This window comes from Corvus kubaryi, unplaced genomic scaffold (genome assembly GCF_017639235.1).
Source record: "Corvus kubaryi isolate FWS band 111438036 unplaced genomic scaffold, C.kubaryi_AGA036_p1.0 74, whole genome shotgun sequence".
NCBI classification, from domain to species: Eukaryota; Metazoa; Chordata; class Aves; order Passeriformes; family Corvidae; genus Corvus; species Corvus kubaryi.
In genome coordinates, this window is record NW_024582061.1 from 16,001,149 (window position 1) to 16,022,115 (window position 20,967).

A 20,967-nucleotide genomic window follows, 5' to 3' on the forward strand; every position below is an offset into this window, starting at 1 on the left:
GCTTGAAGGTGACTTTAAAAGAACAAGTCCATCACACCCACTGCATTTTGCTTCTCACTTTTTTAACTTTGCACATTAAGTGTTCATTAACACCATCCACGTTTAAATTGTTTGTTACTGTTCACTCTTTTTAAACAACTGCTTTTACATTTGTAGCTGAGTGTCAAGTAACTGAACTTTCAACTAGCAATATCATCCACCCTCAAAAGCAGGCTAAATCAAAAGGGGGAAAAGTCTTTACATGGCTACACAAACACATGTGCAGCAGCCAAGACTGGTGGCCTTATCCCAAAACAGATGTGTGGGTCATGAACAGCACACCCCACCTCAGGACAAGAGCACAAGGCACCCTGTTCCATGGACCAGAAGGGGCAGCAGCTTTTCAGGGAGCTCCATGTGCTCTCTCTAGTTATTTTCTCCTTCCACCTGTCAGCAGAATGTTCTTTCCAGCCACAGTGACTGCTCAAATCACTGCGAGCTGCCGTTGCACAGGTATCGCCTAACACTTTCATGTAACTTTTACTCTCACAAAGCAAAATAGTAGCAGAATATCCAGCTGTTCAGGGCATTGTTGGGCACTTTCTTTGTTTCATTCAAAATTCCAGTAAAAAACTTAAAAAAAACCAACCCACCTGGGAGCACAGCCCTCCCGGAACAGCTATTGTTCACTACAGACACTGAAATAAAGTATTTTTCTGGCAACTCGCTGCCTGCAAGACCCTGGAGCCGAAGGATACACTGTAACACTTCTTACTAGCACCAGGAATTCAGTGCCTGGAAGCAATAAGCTTTGGGAGAGCAACAAGATCTTTCACATCAAAACCCCGGCCAGTGGTGGACGAGCACAGGGGAACAGCAGCAGGTGCGAGAACATTTCTATGTGTTTTTGAAATGGCACTTGAGAATGGGAAAATCACCTGCTCAAAGTCAGTGGCTGCCTCAAGCTCATTTTTTGTGGACCTGGCTGGATTAGCAGCACTTATCCCCAGGAGAACAGCTCCAAGGGTTCATCAACAGACTCTGCTGCTCTTTGCTCCAGTGAGGTCACTGTCAGGAGAAGCAGATTTTGGAAAGCAAATGGTCACTCCCTCACCTACACTAGAAACAGCTGCACACAGCCCACCCCCTCAAGCCAATGCAGTGTACATTTCCAAGCAAACCCTTGGCACTACGGGCATCCAGGTCAACGTGTGCTGGGATTTCCCTGCTGCAGCTCTGAAACACACACAAGCAAAGGCAGGTCCCTCGGAGCTGACCACGTAACTTCCTGCGCACCAGGTGTGGGTCGCTCAGCATGACCCAAGCAGTAGCCAGAACAACCAGCCCTCCAGCCCACTGACTTTTTGATGTAGCAGAGAGAAAAGGCCCATGGGGTTTGTACTGTGCCTACACCAGTGGGATGCTATGATATCCCTGGGGCCTGTCTAAGAGTTCCCAAAGCAGGCCCAGCTGCCCAGGCTGCCACTGGATCAGGATGATTACACAAGTCCCCCAGATTTCTTGCATTCTTGATTCAAAAACAGTTGCTTGGCAAGCAAAATCGTGTGAAGAGAAGGAGCAAGAGAAGGGAGGCTGTGTGGCACTGAACAGACAGGAAGTGACTGCCATCGCAGGGGTCACAGAAGCTGCATGTCACTCTGTGCTTCTCGGAGAACACTGAACTGCTCCAATCGTGTGGTTTCCCCTTTCACCAAGTGCCCTTATTCTCAGGCATCCGATGGGGAGAGCTTTGCAAGGCAAGTCGGCTGCACTGCACGGATCAGAGGGGCGGCATAGCAACAGCTTATTAAAAAAAAGGAGGACTGCCCAGATTAACCTTTAATCCAGCCAACACATGCATGCAAAAGGACAAGCTGTTTCTAGCACCAGCCAGCCTCTGCAGCATTGGCAGAGGTAGGAAGACACAATCTCCAGAGCAGGCTTTCCCGTAACTCTGCACTGCAGTTTCTTACAACTTCACCTGACTTGCTAGCTGCTGCCAGAAAATAAGTGGCTGGCTGGAGTCCTGCTCTGATGCCATCACTCAATTCCAGCTTCCCTGCCTCAAGGCAAAGCATGCTGACAGCACTTTGGTTACACAGGCAAGACCTAACCACGCTGCCTTGAGCCATGACTGACTCAGGCAATACAACCCATCCCCCTCTGCTTTTGCTCCACATGCTTTTGTGATTGATGCCATAGCTGCGTTCAGGTGCAGGGCTCACCCCCACATTACATCTACTAGAGGCATCTCAGACAGCCCCATTCTCTTGCCCAGGTACCTCAATAAACAGCTGGCCTCCCCCTCCACAGGGGATGGAGTGGGACACACCTCGAGGGAGCAAGCCAGCCACCCAAGTGAACTAAATGACACTTGGGATGTTCTCCATGGAGTATCAGCAGTTCCAGGACTCAGGCTCCTTGGCTAAGCCATGGGGTGAACCAGGGGCCAAACTGTACCCAGGAGCATCCGTGCTCCTGAAGAGGTCCCCAGAAGCCTTGCTGGCCAACCCATCAGAGGCTTTGGCTTGGAAGAGAGCTGCTTTCCTGCTGAGCATGCCTGGCAGCCCAGGCCTCATCTCAGACTTTCTGCATTGCCATAAGATGCAGGATATGGGGCACACCAGCACTCTCCTGGTACTGGGGCAGAGCTGTCCTGGCACTGCAGCCTTGTGCAAGGATGTAGAGAACTCCCTAAACCCAGAGCTGCAGCCACCCTGCCATTGGTATTCTCCTCTTCAAATTGTAATCCATCCAAGACCAGTCATCCCAGGTCACCCCTGTACAGCTCTAACTTACCCAGTGGGTTAAAAATTAATAAAAACTTGACCTCCTCCAATCAAAGTAATGTCAGAAACAGCCTTTTGCAGGCTCCATTCTTCATCGATCCTTCTTTACTGATCTTCCTCACGCACGCATGCACATTTTCCATTCTTTTTCCAGCTGCACTGAATGTTTATACACCAATAGAAGTGACTGTTGGAAAATAATTCAGCTGTAGAATTAAAGCAAGGGAGGGGGGTAAATGACCACACAAACATACCACGAGGTAAATGTCAGTTCTCATATTTAATATTTTAATAATTTTGTTTGCAACATTTACCACATAAATCATCTAAATAAATAGATGCTGTACAGTCTCTTATCCATATCAGTACAAAAATAAAACCACACTTTGTGTCAAATTATACTTGAGCCTGCCCTCCCTTTGCTATTACAATCTCCTTTTACAGCACATACTCGCTCAGAAAAGGCATTATACTCTGATTGGTTTGTTTGGAATTGGTTTACTCCCTATTTCCCCCCCTCCCCAAATACATTCAGTTAGTCTGTACAAAAGCTAGAAGCTCATTCTGTGCAAAAGGAAGCTTTCTGTGTGCAAAGACTCCAATACTCTAGCGTGCTGATGGGAACAACAGCAACAACTGAAGAGACAGGAACAAAAATAATCAGGGACCCTTCCCTCTAACCGACCCCATTGTCCCCCATCTTCCCCCTGCAACAGAAAGGGAGCACACCAAATTAGATGAGCCAGTGTGCAAAAGAGTTCTAACGATGTGCGTACGCTGAGGGAAAAGATCGCTGCTTAAAACCCAACGAGAGAACTGGGACGTTGAACCCCACGCTGTGGAGCTGACTAGGTGAGGGAAAAGGGTTCTCCCCCCTTAGCCTGCTCAAAAGGTTCTTGAGATACACAGAACAAAAGCTTCATCTAAATTATTTTAGTTCTTTTGTTGCTGTTCTCCTGGAGATGAGGTGAGGAAATGGCCTCTGGAAAAATCCAGTAGCTACTGAAGACAGCTCCTGGTTCACCCTCCCTTCCTCTCCCCACTCCCTGCAGAAGGACAGACATCTCCTCGTTCCTCAATTAAGCTAATAAGGTGCAATTTGTCAGACAGGAAACTCTATAAAGATGTCTCCGGAGCTGGAAGAAACGGTCATAGTTCCAGACTAGGACCACTCAAACTGAAACTCAACTTCATTTTTCCCTTTCCTCAGTCAAAGGAGGTGGGGAGGGAGGAAGCCAACCGGCACCCCAAAGGCAAGCGAGGGATTTAGCAGGTCTCCTCTTTTCTCTTAGGGAGCCCTCTGCTCCTGGCATGGTGGAGTACACTCCCCATCTCCAGCCATGGGAGGGAGGCAAAGGGCTGGGTGGCAGCTCTGGAAAAATGATAAGGAGCAGCCAGCGGCCTGAAACAGATACATCTTTTACTTTTCAAATGCCACTTTTAGACAGATGATAAGGAGTACTTAGCACTCCTAGTGCTTTGTATTTCCAAAGTGCTTCAAAACATACTTCAGATTTAAAAGCAAAAAAAAAGCTGCTTAACATTTTGACAGATTTGCAAAAAGCTTCTTTGTGCTGACACTACATTTTCTGGTTAAAAAACATAATAATAATAAAAAAAGGTTTTCCACCTCCTCTTCCTCCAAAATACCCCTCCCAGCCAAAACTTTGCTACCCCAGTAATGAGATAAGCTGTGATGGAGGTTCCGAACAGTCTTAGGAGTTCTCCCTTTCAACATCCAACTGGTGCTCTCGGAGAAGAACCCCTAGCATTATTACAGGGCAGCCCACAGCAGGTAAGGCAATCTCAGCAGCAAAGCGTCTACTCCATCCCAACTTTGTAGCAATCCACTGCAGCCCCAAATGCTCCCATGGAGCGCTAGGCCTCTGCCACTCCCAGTTAATTAGCATCATCTGCCTGCCTGCTCCCTGCACAGCCACCATACTTCAAGAAGTTAAGGGGGAAGAGAAAGGTGGAAGAGAAAAAGGGGTCATCTCTACAGCAAGTGATAGTTACAGGAAAGGATTTGAAGGGTTTGAATTCCATTTTAAGTGATTGCTTCTCTCGCCTTCCAGTTGTCCTGGGGCTGTTTTATAAGCCTTCCTATCCTAACCAGCTTCGTGCGTGGAATCCAGGTGGTTTGACACCCAGAAGCTCACACTTTCTCCGTGAGGACAGTAAGTTCAGGCACAGGACAACGTGGCCTGTTGATCATAAGCTATTATCTCAAAACAAGTTTATCATGCCCTTGGGGAAAACCTTTACAACAGGCATGGCAACAAAAGCAACGTGTTCCAATGCTATACATTTTCATGTAGAAATTACCCTGTGCAAGTTGTCAACGTACACACCTCCCTTGCATTCCCAAATGGCAGAAGACTGATACATAAATGCAGCACTCACCTCTCTGCAGGGCCCATTCACAACTCCACTCACAGATGCAAGGGATCCGTTTCACTACAAGTTCTTTGTTTATAACACACCTTCTCTCTCAACTGCCAGCTCACTCAAAGGCCCCTCCTCAACCACCTAGTGAGAGCAGCTCCGAGGCAACTCTGTCCCTCCCTTCCCTGACGTGCATTTGTCCCTATTACTTTCCCAGAAAGGCCCACTGCCCTCTTCTTCCTAGGCTGCAAGTAAACCAGGGAGGGACAGAACATGGGTAGATACCAATTAGCTTTAGAAAATGAGGTTTTTACTTTCCCTGTTTCTTAAAACAAAAGCTCAAAGCTGGAGGAGAGGAAGAGGTGGAGAGGTGGTGGTAGACTTTGCTTTGCTTAATACACAGATGTGGTTAACAGCCCCCACTGTGTTCCACACCCCAGCCTCTGTAGTGGCTACCACGGAGGGTCTTGCCTGAGCTACCCTGCCTATTTTTTGACCTGTGTGAGGCCTCCCTTCTCTATTCCAGTGAAACCATCAAGCAGCACTAGCTGGCATACAGCATGAAACAGTACTGGGGCCAAGGGCCCCCTGTGAGGTGAACAAACAGTTTTATACATCCAGTCACAAAACACCAGAAGAACAATTCTGGACAGTTTCACAACACTAATAACAAAGCCATTCATTTCTCAATAAGCTTCTCTATGTCTGAGCTCTGACATAAACAAGAGTCAATTCACTAACAAATTTGGGCTTATTTTGGCAAATGGAACTGCTTTTGGGTGTTCTCACAATAATATCCTGGTCTTGCTTGAAAAAAAAATAAAGAAAAAAGGAAAAGAATCACCTTAGTCTGACTTCACAAGCAGAAGGGCCCCCAAGCAAATTCAAGACAATAAGGAGCATGCAGGAGGCTACTTAATGCCACTATTTACGTGTTAAAACTTGCTGTTCCAAGGCATCACTTGTATATCACAGCAATAACATCTAGTTTATAACCATCTGGGAACAGAGGCAGTCCTTTCCATATATTTTTTTAAACACAGTGTTAACAATAAAGGCTTTCCAGTCTCATGAAGCCCCTCAGTTCTGTCACATATACAGTGAGTTCACTGCAAGATCTATGAAATAAACACTTCTGTCCCCCAACACTGCTAGTAAATTTTCACATGGAAACAGTTCTAAGAATGACTATTAGAGCAGTTCTTCGAGAACATTGCTTCTTGTGTACAGTTCAGTAATTTCCACTGGCTGAAGTTTATTTTTCTTGTTTACAGCCATGGAGCCAAACAAGGTATGGGAGAGTTAGCCCATTTCTATTCTTGGCTTGTGCTTCAAATAGAATTATTAAGCTCAGCTTCAGCTGGATGCTATTCTGGCTCTTCTAATCAAACGGAATGCTTAACAAAGATCCAGACACAGCATCTGATTTTCATGATTTGTTAGCACAGGAGGTCCCAATTCAACTGTCAGGTTTGGGGTTGAACTGGCAGATGGACAATATTGGGGAGAAGAGACAAACCCAGACAACCTACCTTTCCATCACTAGTAAAACCCTCTCTACACCTGCAGAGGTGGAATAAAGCTAATTTTAAAGTCCCTGAAGACCAGCTCTACCAAGGAAGTTTACAGTGATATGTCAGCAGATAATGTGGAACAGAGCCACACTTTAAAAAGATCAGGAGAAAAATCTTCTCGAAAAGATCTTTGAGATAAACAAGAATTCACGAATGTCAAAAAAAAAAAGTCCACGCCAACAAAGTAACTGCTTACTTTCCTACCACAAACTCCTCTTCACACCCCCCCCCCCCCCCCCAAACCCACGCACATGCAGCTTGTTGTGTCTTAACCCCATTATGGTTAGCTCCTCATTGACACAAAGCAGCATGGCAGCCAGGTACTTTGTTCCACACTTCATGTAGCAAGATGATTAGTCACCAGCAGAACACTAGATAGCCTGATCCAAAAAAATGATTAAGATATGAAGCTGTAGGTGGATCCTATTTGAAAGACCACCACAAGTCTTTGAAAACTCCACTGCAAGAGAAAGAAAATATGTTTAAAGAAAAGTGCCAAAACAAAGTGTTGAGAAGTGTCAGCTGGTGAGTGGAGAGAAAAGCAGAGGATGGAAATCTAGTTTATTAGGACAAGCTCTTTCCTGCTGCAGGATTGATATTGCTTCCAATGTCAGCCAAAGGCAGGAACTTAGTAAATAGGAAGCTTTTTTTGGTGTATTTGTACATTTGAGATGAAGACATGACAAAGGCAGCAGTTGCTGCACTAGAATAAAGAAACCAGATCCTATAAATGCCATGAAGATTTAGCAGGATGAGCTGCAGTTCAAGACATTTTTTTAAAATAACCTAAAACACTATGCTTCTCCAACCATCACTACCTGACCTGCTCCAACCTGCAAGAGTGGACTGGGCCATGTGGTGTGTCCACTTTCACAACAGAAGAGACATGTAGGTATTCAGCATATTTGGCAGGTGTCAGGAAGAGGAGGTGTGTGGGTGATGGTAACAACACCGTCTGACCCCACATCCTGCAAAAAAGGGTGCAACTCCAGACACAGAAGCTTCGCTCTGGACACCCACGTTCAACAAACATCCTGCGCCTGCATGCTTACCTCATCAGCTTGGCCTTGCTAGCTATTGCAAGCTTCTTTCCCACTCACTCTTCCTCCCACCACATAATTCCCCCCCAGCTTCCATTTCTCACCCTCTCAGATTTTTCCATAATAAAACTCCCATCTTACTTCTTTGAGAGACAAAAGGTCAATCCAGAAATTCAAGATCTTCCCAGCAATCCTGAAACTGCTGTGACGGCATGAAAGACAGGCCTGCTCAAACAGCTCTGAGATGGAAGGAGAAATCCTAAATCTACACTGAGCTGCCATATCCTAAATGAGGTAAAAACTGCTTCTAGTAAAAACCCACAGTTCCAGTCCAAGCACTTTACAATAAGTAGATGTTTGGAGGACCAGAAACCCTAGAGCTCCCAAATTCTGCAGGCCAGTAGCCGAGCCCCTCAAAGTAACACATTGAGGATTTCCACAGGTGTCTTTATCTCAGAGCTAACAAGGCTCATAGCTTCATTTCGAATAAATACAGCAGATAAGAGATGCTTCAGGTGGGGTGGAGTAAGGAAACATAGTATTTGGGGACAGTAATCATGACAGTAGCCAATGTTACCCTGCAGCACTCTGTCCCGCAGTTCCCACTTTAGACTCTACCTTACTCTTCTTGCTTTCCATTGGAAAAGGTCTATATTTATAAAATTAAGTTATTTAAATAAAATTTGCTTTTAAAAATGGAAGAGAACATGCATGTGCAAGAACAGATGCTATGCTAAACTACCAACTCAAAATACAGCAATTCTTCAAAAATCTCAAAGTGTCACAGGCAGTCCAGCACAAGGCATTTTTAAGTGCAAGATCAGGCAGGTCTATTGAAATGCAGACTGCTTTCCTTGGCAAAGATTTTTAAGCCTTCCAAGGGGAAGTTCCTATCAGTAAAGTAGTACAGGATCACAGATACTGTGAGGAGACTGGAGTCATGGAAGAGTATCATTCAGGCAGCACAATCCAAGAATTCTCATTGCTAAGAATTAGGAATTTTTCCTCTCCTCAAATCTAATACATGCCTTCCCCACATGTTGTTTATCTTGGATCTCTCTATGGGATCCAAGAGCAGAATTTGCTGGTAATCAAGGTCCATTTCTAGCTCAGTTCTGTCCAATTCCCGTGTCCTGGGCCTGTGCCAGTATCTTGGATATCTGCGGTGCCAGGCAATGCTTCAGTTGTCCTATTAGCCCCTCCTCCCAGGGGAGAGGAGTCAGTTTTCAACCAAATTATTACCACAGGTTCAGGGCAGGATTTGTTATTAATACTGAATTTGGCAAAGGGTAAGAAGACCCCACTTTCCATAACACATTCCTCATGCAGCAGAGCCAAGCCTGGAAATCCTGTTTAGCATATACAGAATGGTATGTCTCAACTATGCTGGCTTTCTGAGCTTTTAATGAGGGCAAATTGAATTTATGTTGCCAATTTGGATTTCAGAGATGCATTTCAGTCTTTCCGCATGATCAACGATCAAAGGGGAGAAAGCTCTGCTGCCTATACAGACCCATGTTGCAAAGACTGACTTACCACAGACAGGCAAATACGTTTCTGAAGTCCTGACAGCAGGCCACAGGGAAAACAGCACTGGAGAGAAAGTCTTAACAGGCTGGAGTTATCTACACAGGTAGGATCCATCGCCTCTCGCTGCTGCAGGAAGAGAGGGAGGAGGAAGGTGGGAAGAGCAATGTACAGACATGTATCTTTATCCAAGGGATATCAATTGCAGAACAAGGCGGCAGGTTAGAGATCCAGCTCTCTTTCCACCTCCACATGCCCTCTCCCCACAAATGCAGCTGCCGCCACTTGACAGGATAAAAGGCGAATTGTTCAGCCTGCTGCTTTCACATCAAGGAGGGGAGTCTTTGCCAGGGAAAGGGCCGTCAGTTTTTCAGCTGGACAAAGCAATGACAAACACACACCCCCTACACTGCCCTTTTTTGCGTATCTGAAAGGGGAAAAAGGAGGAAAAAAAAAAAGGTCTCTGTAAACATTTTAAGAGGAGACATTTTGGATTTTTTTTTTCTCTTAAGGGGTAACGTAACCCTTCCGTAGCCCCACCCTAAAAGCAGTGGTTTTGGGGAGCACTGCAAACAGAGATTCAGAACTGCGCACTCCGGTCTCGAAAGAAGCCCTCAGCCACTTGTGCTTCTCTGAAAGTGACGGTAATGGAGTTTGCCGTGATGTCTGTCACTGTCACTTCGCTGGGGGGCACAGTGGGGATCCAAGGGAGACTGGCATCCACATCTGCTGCAGAAAGAAAGGCAGATGAGAGCATGTTAGTGGAACAGAGAAGAAAGAAGGGAGAGGGAAAGGAAGGATGGAAAAAGGGTCTCCTTTCTGACAAACCGTAGGTGAAATCAGTCTGTACTGAATCTGCATGTACAGAGCAAGAAAGAACATGTGCAAGCCCTCCCCTCAGAGGCTAAGGGAAAATGGAGGATCAGGTGTCCAGATACACAGTGATATCAGAGCAGCCTACACAGAGGTCAAAAGACCCTGTAAAACCAAGTTCATCTAACCGTCCACAATTCCCCAATACCTCTCATCCCATCTCAGCCCCTAACTTGGTTTTGTGACAGCAAAGCACACTCACCCTGGTTTGAGCTCACCTGCTTCTAAATGCCCTATCCTGCTAAAAAAGGCAAAACTTAAAATCTCTTACATACACTCTTTAGATACTCCTAGGGGAGTCAAAGGGAGCCAAAATGGAGGGTCTACCTCGTACTGCACCTGCAATGCAGCCTGGGTGTGATTCTCTCAAAAATCCCTCAGTAGTGCTCCATGGAGAAGCTGCTCTTCCTTTCTCATATTCCTCCTTCTCTCCCAGATAGCTCCATACAAGAAACCCAAGCACCCCTGCACTTTCTCACTGTAAGAATAATTATCAGCCCCTCAGCCACCTAAAGGCTCACTTCCCCACAGCCCCCAGAGACTGCCACGTAAATAGAGAGGAAGAAAACACACCCTCTCCCTGTCACTCTACCTGTCCACTATATGCCTTGTTGTCCCAACCTGGGCAAAGAACAAGAGCCCCTTAAGAGTGTATTTCCTGGCTTCTGTCTCAAACACCTGGGGTGTCTACTTCCCCCCCCCCAGAAAAAGTCCAATTCCCCCTAACAGTAACTGGGATTCCACACAGGCCATGTGTCAAGGGGAGAACAAAACCAGTTTTACAATTCTGTAGTGCCACTCACTCTTCTGATCCCCAAGTGCTTTAGCGCCCCATGCTTCCAGGGAGAACAGCCCCACACATTTCCTCACCGCCAGGATGTAACACTGGGTTCCTCTCTGCTACTCCTACTGCTGCCTCCCTGGATTCTGAGCATCATTCCAATCTCTCTCAGAAAGGAGGGAATAGCGTTGACTTCCAGAACACAGCCCTTCCCCTAAGATTCTACCTAATCCAGCCTGGCTAACAGCTACTCCTAGCAAGGAGTAACAGGATTCCCTTAGCTACTACAACCAGCACAAGCCCCGGTTTTCCACTCCTCAAGAAAGCTACGCCTTCAGAAGCTCTAATAATGCAGGGCTAGAGTTTCCCTGGTAACTGAGAGCAACACACACATCCCACAGCCCTCCTGCACAAGATGCTGGTATCGTTCCCCAAAATGCCAAATGTGCTTGGACATCTCCCATGCCTACACTCATGCTGCCTACTCAGTGGGATCAGGCAGGAGTTACCATCCTCACTTCATCTCTCTCTCCTCCTCTCACATAGCTCTATAGCAAGAGGCTTTAGAAGGGTGTGGAGAAGAAAGGGAAGGAGGGCGCAGGGGAGTACACTGTGAGTTCCTAGCAGCATTCCTGTATGCTTCTCAAAGCAGCACTATGAGAGGAGTGCCACTGTCCAAGCTCGTCCACTGCCAGACAAAGTCCTTTGAGCCAAGCAGCAGGCTGAGCACGTGTGGATAATGTGGACAGAGGCAGAGTTCATCTCTGTCACACTTGTGTATCACGTCTGCCAGGAGAAAATCTTAAGAGGAGAAAAACTTGCAGTATCTTCTGCATGTTTTCTAACACTGGGAGGGGCATTAGGGATGTCAGACTACAGAGAGGCAACAGGAGCAAAAAAACAATTAATCTGTGCTCTTCAAACAAGAAAGAAAACCTGCGAACAAGAGGGACATAATATGGGCCCACAAGAGCTGCTCTGAAGACCTGACCTAAACCACAATCCCAGGAGGATGTAATCAAGGAGGAAGGATGCAGAACATCTTTCACATGCCCCAGAACTTCACAGCCAAAGGGTAACTGGCCTTACCTTCTTTGCTGGTGTGCTGCGTGGCCTCCCAGTCGTCAGGGCTCTGCCTGGCCTCTAGGCCCACGGCATCATTCAGGAAGAACTCATGTCTGCAGTTTCGGTTCTCCAGACTCGCCATGCGGGGAAACTTCTTCCTTGACAGTCGTAGGTACTTCTGGTTTTTGCGTTGCTTCCGGAGAGAGAATGGCAGGACTGCACCCCCAGTCTTCTCGGGAAACTCTGCCTGCCCTGTCTTGGCCCCTGGCAGGCTACTGTCTCCTCCTCCAAACCTCCGTGCAAGAGAGAAGCAGAGCTTCTCCTTTCCCTTGTGGGCACTCCTCAAGTCCATGCCATACAGCCGCTGCCAAGACACCAACGCAGCAAGGGTCAGAGCAGACATCTGATCATACAGTCAGGGCTCCCCACTGGGAACCAGGAAAATATTCTTTGTTCTGTCTCTGAACATCTAGATGAGCTAGGATAAGGTATGCTGCTTCTACAACACCATTTCTCTCTCCTCTTCAACTGCCTTCTAAGCTCTTCCTAATATCTGCTTCCTAGGATTGGCTGCTTTGCTTGGCAACAGTGAAAGCATGCTGAAACTCCACTTCCAACCACAGGCTACCTTTGACTTGATGGAAAATCCAAGCTCAACATGAAATTAAAAGAACACACATACAAGGTAACCTGCAACTACCCAGGCCCATACTTTATAAAATCCTAGTTCAGAGAGAAAGAGCTGTTGTTTTGTTTTGCTTTTTAAAAGACATATTAGCTACCTCTTCAGCTGACAGGTTAAAATTATCTGCTTAAACACTGATTTCATGTTGTTAACTTGTTACCTCCAATTTTGTCCATGCAACAGCAAACAGTTTCCACCTCACTGAGAGGAGCAACACAGCAGCACAGGAGTTAGAAATACACAGAAGAGCAAAAGGCTACCTGCAGTAGGAGGCGCTTTGGTTTGGGGCCTCTTTTCCTGTACCCTGATGCACGGTCTCTCTCTTCCCTGTGAAAGAGGAATATGAATCAAACTGAGTACTAAATACCACAGCATAAAACCTAGTTGGGACTTCAACCTTCTACAGCATAGCTCCCTCAATTTCCTTCACTAAAACCCAATGGTGACCAGTGTAAGCTTGGAAAACATCCCAGAATTACTTCCTGTAGGAGTGAAAACCTTGCAATTGGGAAATTTCTCTGATACAGCTAATCAAGGATGGGTTAGAGAAACTTCCCACCTCACATCACTCCAGTCCAGCTCTGGACCTGATCAAAACCTGAATCTGATTGTTCTCTGGCTCAATGCTGCCTGTTCTTGGCCTCATTTCCTCAACAATGCCAATCAAAGCTGCTTTAAACCTGTCTTGACCATCTCAATCAACACCAGGGTACAAACATCAAGCGGGATTCATTGCTATACATCTCATCTTTGACTGAAGTAGGGACAACAGGGGCACTTTATGCATACAATGAAATAAAGACACTATTTCTTTTGCTGCGTCCAGGGAGAGAAAGAACACGTGCCCTTACTTTTCTTCATAAGCCACTACCAGGCGAGGGTCCAAGATATGATCCTCTGGCTCCCATGTGCTGTATCTGAAGAAAAACATAAGGAATAAAAAGTAAACAGTATTTTAATGAAACATTCTCTCTGCAGGCCTGCTACCAGTGTGCTGCAGCCCTGGATACTGTCTTCACAAGGGTCGGTGGGGCCTGCCACAACATTGCGAGAGCTCTGAGGAATCCCAGCCATTCCCTCCCCAGCTTCCCAAAACAGGCAGGGCCAAGCATCAAGCAGCTCTTTGTACAAAAACAGGGAAGACTTTCCTCCCCAGGGCCCCCTCCACACTGTGTGCAAAGCCTGTGCAGACACTCACAAACTGTTTTTAAGTCCATGCCTAAACAGGTCGCATCTGCAGCACTCCCTCAAATCCAACAAACCCCATGGAACAATGAGGCATGGTCTGATACATCCTTCTGAAAAATAGGTCTCTCTTAATTTAGAGTGCTCAAAGAGTAAGTACGCTTTCTCACCTGCATTATTAATTACTTCTAATCACTGAAGCTGAAAGGATTCATTTAAGAGTGTAGTTTTTTTCCACTGATGCCGTTCAACCAAACATGTTGGGACCTGGGCCCTGGGGCAAGCTGATGGCCACTTGCCAACGCCTCCTCCTCCCGCTCGGCTCCCCCTACAGGTTGTTCCTATCGAGCGGAGCTCATCGACACAAATACCCCAACTGCACTGTGGGCAGGGCCACCCACACTGCTCCGAACAGGCTTCATGCTCCCGAAGCAGCCTGGGAACAGCGTCATTCGCTGCCCCAACTCCCCTCCTCGACAGCCAGACAGCTGTGACAGGAATCAGATGCTCAGGAAAGGGCTGAACCCACCTAGCAGGCAACTCCAAAACTGGTTCCCAAAGAGCACAGCTGCACTTAATACTAGGGAGAAGCAGCCAAAATGCTCCCACTGTGGAAGCTGAAAGAAGCACAAAGTGGTCCTTGGGGCATGTTTACTTCTTAGGGGTCATGCTTGCCCAGAAAAGGTGGGTGTCATGTCTCTACTATACAAACTCTAAGGCAGGAAAGTAAATCTGAATCCTCAAATGCCTCAGAACACTAACTTTCCTGAAAGCAGAGCTCCTCCCAGACCCTGGGGAGGAGGACCAGAGAGGAGTCACACGCAGGTGCAGAAGGGTGCATTGTATCAGTCCCTTTGAACAGCAAGAAAGCATTAAGTTTACATTTCTGGATGAAGCACAGGCTGCATGTGAGGACATGAGATACATGGGAGGTGGTTTGGGAATGCTTTTCCCTTTTGTCTCCCCATTAGAGAGAAGAAGGGTACTGCAATACTGGAACATTACTGGAGGATGGGTCTAGAAATGAGAATACAATTCTTTTACAAAAGAGAGAAACAAAAATAGGACATTCAGATATCTCAAGGTGCACTGTACATCAGAGAGTTAAGAACAGACATGTCTTCATAGCCAGCTGATCCCTCCCTCTCTCTCTCCCTCCTTTGCTCATGCCTCCTGCAGCAACCTGACTGTGAGCTGTCAAAGCCAAGATACTGTTTGAAAGGAGGAAGGTTTCCTCCCAGCTGCAGGGATTCTGGCACTCATCCTACAAATTTAAGAAAAATAACACCACAAGGGGGGAAAAAGTCATTGGATTGCTTTTCATAGGCAAGAGAAGAAAAGGGATTTGCTTAAAAAAAAACACCCTGGTGGGTGTTGCCTTTTTCTCTGCAGTTCAGATTCTGGCTTCGCTGCAGTGGCAAAACACTGCATATAAAAAAAACATGGTTGAGTTTGCCGCGCGCGCGCGCACACAGAGCTTTATATATGGGTACACACAGCCCAGGCTGCAGCAAACTGCAGAGAGCAGGCACTCTGGAAAACACAGATCATATGATCTTCCTTCCCCCTCCTTCTACTCCTCCTCTTCCCCCTCCTTTTAACTCCAACACAAGTTGTAAACAAGCTTGTAGCTAGAATCAGACAGTCACTCCTCCATTCCCTGACTCCAGCAGTGCAATCCATAAATCTGAGGTGTAGGGCATGAATAAGAATTTTTTATTAAGAAGAGGGGGAAAAAAAGTGAAATAAGAATTTCATGTGAAAGCAGTAAACTACTGACCTATCCTTATTCCCTTCCATGATACTTTCACTGGAAATGATGGCATAATAGGTACAGAGATTACAAAGAGCATTGCAACAAGGTTGGTAATTACGGAAGGGAATGATGTGGGATGAGGAAACAAACACAAAGATACAAACAGCTTGTGGTGCTGCATGCCATCACGGGCATATGTATGTTTAGAAACAAGGAACAGAGACTGCCAGTGCAATGAAAAGTGACTTCAATGCTCTGAGCACCTTGGGTTTAAGTAATTCAAACCACTGAGGGAACAGTTACAGTGGAGGCCGGCAGGAGTAAGGAAAAAAAAACCCAGCAGTCCTCAGATTTGTAGTTTGGGGGAAGAGGGAAGATGCTTGGACATGCCATACATCAAAATAAGAGAACCCTGACATCACCTTGCTCCCAGGAGAACTGTGCTTTAAATTCCCCAAAGTGTTTCTGTCTCCCCCAGAGTTTCAAGGCACAGGACAAGGAAAGGCAGCAGTTAAGAATAAGGCCTGCTCTGTCTAAGAAACATTACACCATGCCTCAGCCCACCTTCTTGGCAAGGGACTTTACAAGAGAAGGACTTCAATGCATTTGTTGAAAGGAGAATGGGATAAACATCGGTATTCTGGCCAAGAGGGGATGAGGCCTCAGAGGCTCCAAACACATTTCCCACCCTCTATCAGTGATTAAGTAAGACTTGGCTATTAAAGGCTGAAGCAGTCCAAGAAGTGACCCACACTACGTGGCAGGTGGTGCTCAACAAGTGAACAAGGTTACACTCTGACAGCAGAACACTCAAGAATAAAGCCACCCTCTCCCACCGCCACCAGAGAGGGGGAAGCGGCTTATCTTCACACATGGCCTATAATCATAAGGATTAGGCAAAACAATTAGGCACCCAAGAACACATTTCAGCTTCTTGGACACCAGGTACAGCCAGTCAGAGCCATCCTGGCTGGCCTCACTTTGCGGCTGCGAGGATGAACCTGTAACAAGCAGCTCCCTTTGCTTAGCAACAGCAGAGCAACTGCGTGTGTAACACTGCTGTCCCCACGCACATCGTGTATGTACACACACAGGCACAAACAGAAAAGCAAAGACACGGCCCCATATGGGTTAGCCAGGAGGCTGTTCTACTAGACTGCTAGCTGACATAGTAATATTCTCCAGTTACCTAATCCTCTTAATCTCAAAGCATTTTACAGACTGCTTAAGCTCAGAGCAGTGGCTCTTCTTCAGAAGCAGCTGCATTTTAATGAGAGAAAATGTCTGTAAACAGTGCACAGCAATGCTGAAAAAAACCCCAAACTTTTCTTCCTTTTTGCAATGTAGCAACCAAAGCAAAAGCTGAAAAGGCCCTCAGAATAACAGAGGCTTCAGACAAGGAAATGAAAGCATGGCGGTAATTTTCAAGGGACAAAGATCACCTGCATTCGGCTACAATCAATAAATCTGAAACATTGCTCCTTTCCGTTGGTAAATTGCAGAGGGGAAGCAGTAGGAGAGGAAGACAAGACCATCAACATGTTTTCTATTTTAAAAGGCAGCAGACAGCTCTAAAAATAAAGTGGGGTCCTCTTGGTGCTGACTCAGAAAAGCAGGAGCCATTCCAAGTTCAGAAGAATCCGGGTTCTTTGTTGAACTCATAATGAATTTAAAAACATTTGTATCTAGAAAGCATCTCAATGAAATATTTCAGTGGTGGCAAAAACCAGTCAGAATAGACTGGCACACAGTTTGTATTCCTTAGCTGCAAATTCACAAACAGATTTCAATTTGGTTTGTGGCTCTTTGGTTTTGTTATTGTTGTTGAAATGAGGGACAAGACATTACCCATTATGAATGAAATTCTCAACTGCAGAATGCAAGCTATTATGGAATATTAAAGAAAAAACAGGCAAGTAAACACAACTTACTTTGGGGGCCATCCTTTCCACTTCACCAGGTATTCTACTTTACCCTGAGGGTGGAAAAAGGCAGAAGAAAACAGGTGAACTACAGAACCAAATATGGGCTACAGTATGAGATGCAACCAATCAACAGGACTGAACTCTGCAACCAAAAAGCTTGTTTCCCATCCCTTTATTTTCAAAACATAGCCACTTCCTCATTAAACTACATTTGCTATACCTTTTTCTCCAAAAAATGGGCACACAGGGGTGTTTAAGCATGCTTGTACTACCATCACCTTGGACCACAGCTTTGCAGAAGGCTTGCAGGGAGAACACTAAAAGCCAACCAGAGAGCAAGACGGAACCATTCACACATTCACAGGCAAACCTACAAGAAGTCAGCACACATAAATGCAGGAAGAAGATGTATGCCAGGAGCAAATGTCAGATGAATTTTTTTTTTTAAAGCAGAGAGAAGAAACACAGTATTTCAGAACCTATGAAGCATCTCTGGCATGTTCCTTTCCATTTGCTACATGCTCTACTCAAACACTGTTCCATCCATCACAGGCAGTCATCCTTTCGACCCAAGCAATCAGCAGCTCACAGCTGAAGTTCAGAGCTACGCTTTTTTTTTTTTATTCACTCTAAGTACAAGATTTAAAAAAAAAAAAAAAAAAGTGTAGTGATTGGAAACTGCATTCAAGGGCTCCGCAAGCAATGTGAACAACTATCAAAGTATTTAATGTTATACTGAGGGGTTTGTTAAGCACTTCCCAAAGCATGGCAAAGGCCTTTGTGTCTGTGGACGACCACTCTCGCAAGAGCCGCTGCTGCAGCCACAGACACCCTTACAGGAGAGCAGAGCAAGGAAAGCAAGGGTACTTGAGGCAGAGAACCAGTTTCATTTTCCTCTTGGGGGGCTCATCAGCTTCCCAAGGCTGGAAAACACTCCCCTATAAGGAACTTTCCACCGGATGATCTCTACACACTGCATGCTTACAGGTTTATCCTTGCAACACTCTGCGGGGACGGGAGCGCTTTCACGGCTGGGGAAACTGAGTCACGGGAGCCTTCCCAAACCCTCTCCGCTTTGGGCTCTCCCGTGTGGTACCACCAGCACTCATCCTGCAGGCAGGCTGAACCCCAGCAGCGACAATCGCCCCCTCCTCACGGGCAACACGTGTGTCCCCCGCCCGCCAGCCTCGGGCAGGTGCCGGTGCCCCCACCGCGGATGTGAGGGGACGCGGACCGGGGGACAGCGACGGGGACCGGGCAGCCGCGCGCGCGCGCCCACCACGCCTCCCCCTCCCGGTGCGCGGCGGGAGGGGCGGGGGGTGTCCCGGTGCGCTCCCCCCGCCCCGCCCCGCTCCGCTCCGCCGCTGCCCACCTTCCGCACGCGCTTCTTGCGGATGCTCTCCACGGCGAACACCTGCTCGCCGATGGCCGACAGCTCCATGCGGCGGGCGGGCCGAGGCTGTGCCGGTGGCGCCCGTTCCCCGCCGCTCCCCCTCACACGCCCCCTCGCGCGCGGCCGCGCCCCCGCCGCCGCTTTAGAACCTGCGCAACGTTTTCCCCGGCGCGCGCGCGAGGGGGCGGGAGCGGGGGGTGAGGGAGGGAGCGAAGGAGGCGGGAGCGGCGCCTCAGGCGGTTCCCGCCCCGGCCCCGGCCCCGGCCCCGGCCGCGCCGCCTCCCTCCCGCCGGGGGTAGCGCCGTGAGGGAGCGCTGCCCGCCGCTGCCGAGCCGTGGCATTTACGGGCGTTTTCCGCAGCAGCGCGGCCCCCGGCGGTCGCGTGCCGGCGGCGGCGGCTGGGGAAGCGGCGAGCGGCAGAGCGGGGAGGCGGGAGCAGCGCTGCGGCAGGAGCCCGGCGTGGCTCCTCTGCCCGGGCACCCGCTGCAGGTGCCTCAGCGCGAGGTGCCTGCCACGGCCCACCTTTAAGGGGAAGGAAGCACCCGAGACTCGTCAATGCTCGTGGTGGAAAGCAACGACGAAAGTCCGAGGGCCCGCAAACGAACAGAAAGTTTTACTAGTAAATTACACAGTTGGCATGGAAATTGGTATGTTAGTCCCTGACCTACTAAAGGGCGGGGGCGCAGGGGAAAGAGAAAGAAAGAAAAATAAAAAGGGAAAAAAGAGAAAATGGGATCACCAGTCCTGGTTCCAGTGGCAATCCAGTTGATGGGATGTCAGTCCTGGTTTCAGCGTCGATCCAGCTGATAATCCTGGTTTCAGCGTCAATTCAGCTGCGTCAGTCCGGCCGATGAGATGTCCAGGTCCTGGGGGTGCCTCTGGGCCTCTACCAGCACAAAGGCGCTCAGTGGACGTAGCACACATGTAGCTATCAGTCATCGTGGAACAAGCAGGACCTCAGGCCACCTCTTCAAGGCGACCAACGCTTTCTTGGGTGAGGCATGAGAAAACAGGGACATCATGAGCAGGCATTTAGGTATCCAGGCTCCCTTGCTCACCAATCTGCTATGCAGAAACGTGCTTTTGCTTCCCAACCACTGCTTCAAACAACAGACTGAGGGTTTTTACTTTGAGGTCTCCTAGGAAACTTTTTACATCAGAGCAGGGACTTACTTCTACATATGCAACTACCTATTCTCCCACAAGTGTGCTCAGTTGCTCCTCTGCTGTGACTGAATGTCACTGGGTGCTGTTTGCATGCAAAGTCTGAGACAGGCCAAACCTTACTGTAGAAATGGCAAATATACGATGAGAGTGTGTTAATGTCAGTTGTTTAGTCTGCAAGTGTTCATTTGCACACAACATAACATACTGTGTCCACAGGTATGGATTGCGTAACTAGCAGGGTGCTTACCCTTGCTGCAGCCGTCTAGGAGCTCAAAGTCCACAATCATTAGGCAGAACTAGCAGTTTATAGCAAGGTTTTGGTACTTTAATAGCATAGTTGTTGAATATTCAAGGCGTTTATACTATATTGCAAAATTATTGCTAATAATAATAAAAGTTTTTATCTTTTTAATTCTTCCTTTCTCATATTCTGTGTCTGTGTTTTAGAGAGAATAGGGAAAGTATTTAAGGTAAAATTTTATTTGTTTCTCAAAATTAAGACCTTTAGAAAAAAGTAGACACAAAAGGATATTAGAACATTTCTCTGGATTGCAAGGATCTGCTTGTATTCCTTTTCCTCATATGTGAATCTACTCGCTGAGGTGTCAGACTGGGAAGTGGAAGAAACTGTGCTCCAATGACCACGTTAGGATAAAATAAAAGAAAGAAAGAAGCCCCCTAGTCACAACAAACTTTCAGTTATTATTATTTCAGTTATCGATAAACTTCTGTACTTCTTAGTCCAGGATGTTTACAACTCATTATTTGATATACATCTCCCTAAGGTCAAGAATACATATATATATATAAACTTTGTTAATGGATGCCAAAGGAGTTCTCAAA

The 20,967-nt window shown here is 47.1% G+C and overlaps 1 protein-coding gene across 2 annotated transcripts; it reads right to left on the minus strand.

The window, feature by feature from the left end:
• Nucleotides 1–3,029: 3,029 nt before the first annotated feature.
• On the minus strand, nucleotides 3,030–19,109 carry CBX7 (chromobox 7). 2 transcript variants are annotated; one of them, XM_042050523.1, is made up of 6 exons: nucleotides 18,937–19,109; nucleotides 17,571–17,614; nucleotides 13,550–13,615; nucleotides 12,959–13,025; nucleotides 12,038–12,377; nucleotides 3,030–10,020 (listed from the first exon to the last, which is right to left on the minus strand). In XM_042050523.1, exons 1-6 carry the CDS (start codon nucleotides 19,003–19,005, stop codon nucleotides 9,875–9,877), a joined length of 732 nt encoding a protein of 243 aa, XP_041906457.1. In that variant the 5' UTR covers nucleotides 19,006–19,109; the 3' UTR covers nucleotides 3,030–9,874. The 2 variants fall into 2 exon arrangements, with proteins under 2 accessions (XP_041906457.1, XP_041906456.1); XM_042050522.1 differs by having other exon boundaries at nucleotides 3,030–10,023.
• Nucleotides 19,110–20,967: the final 1,858 nt, after the last annotated feature.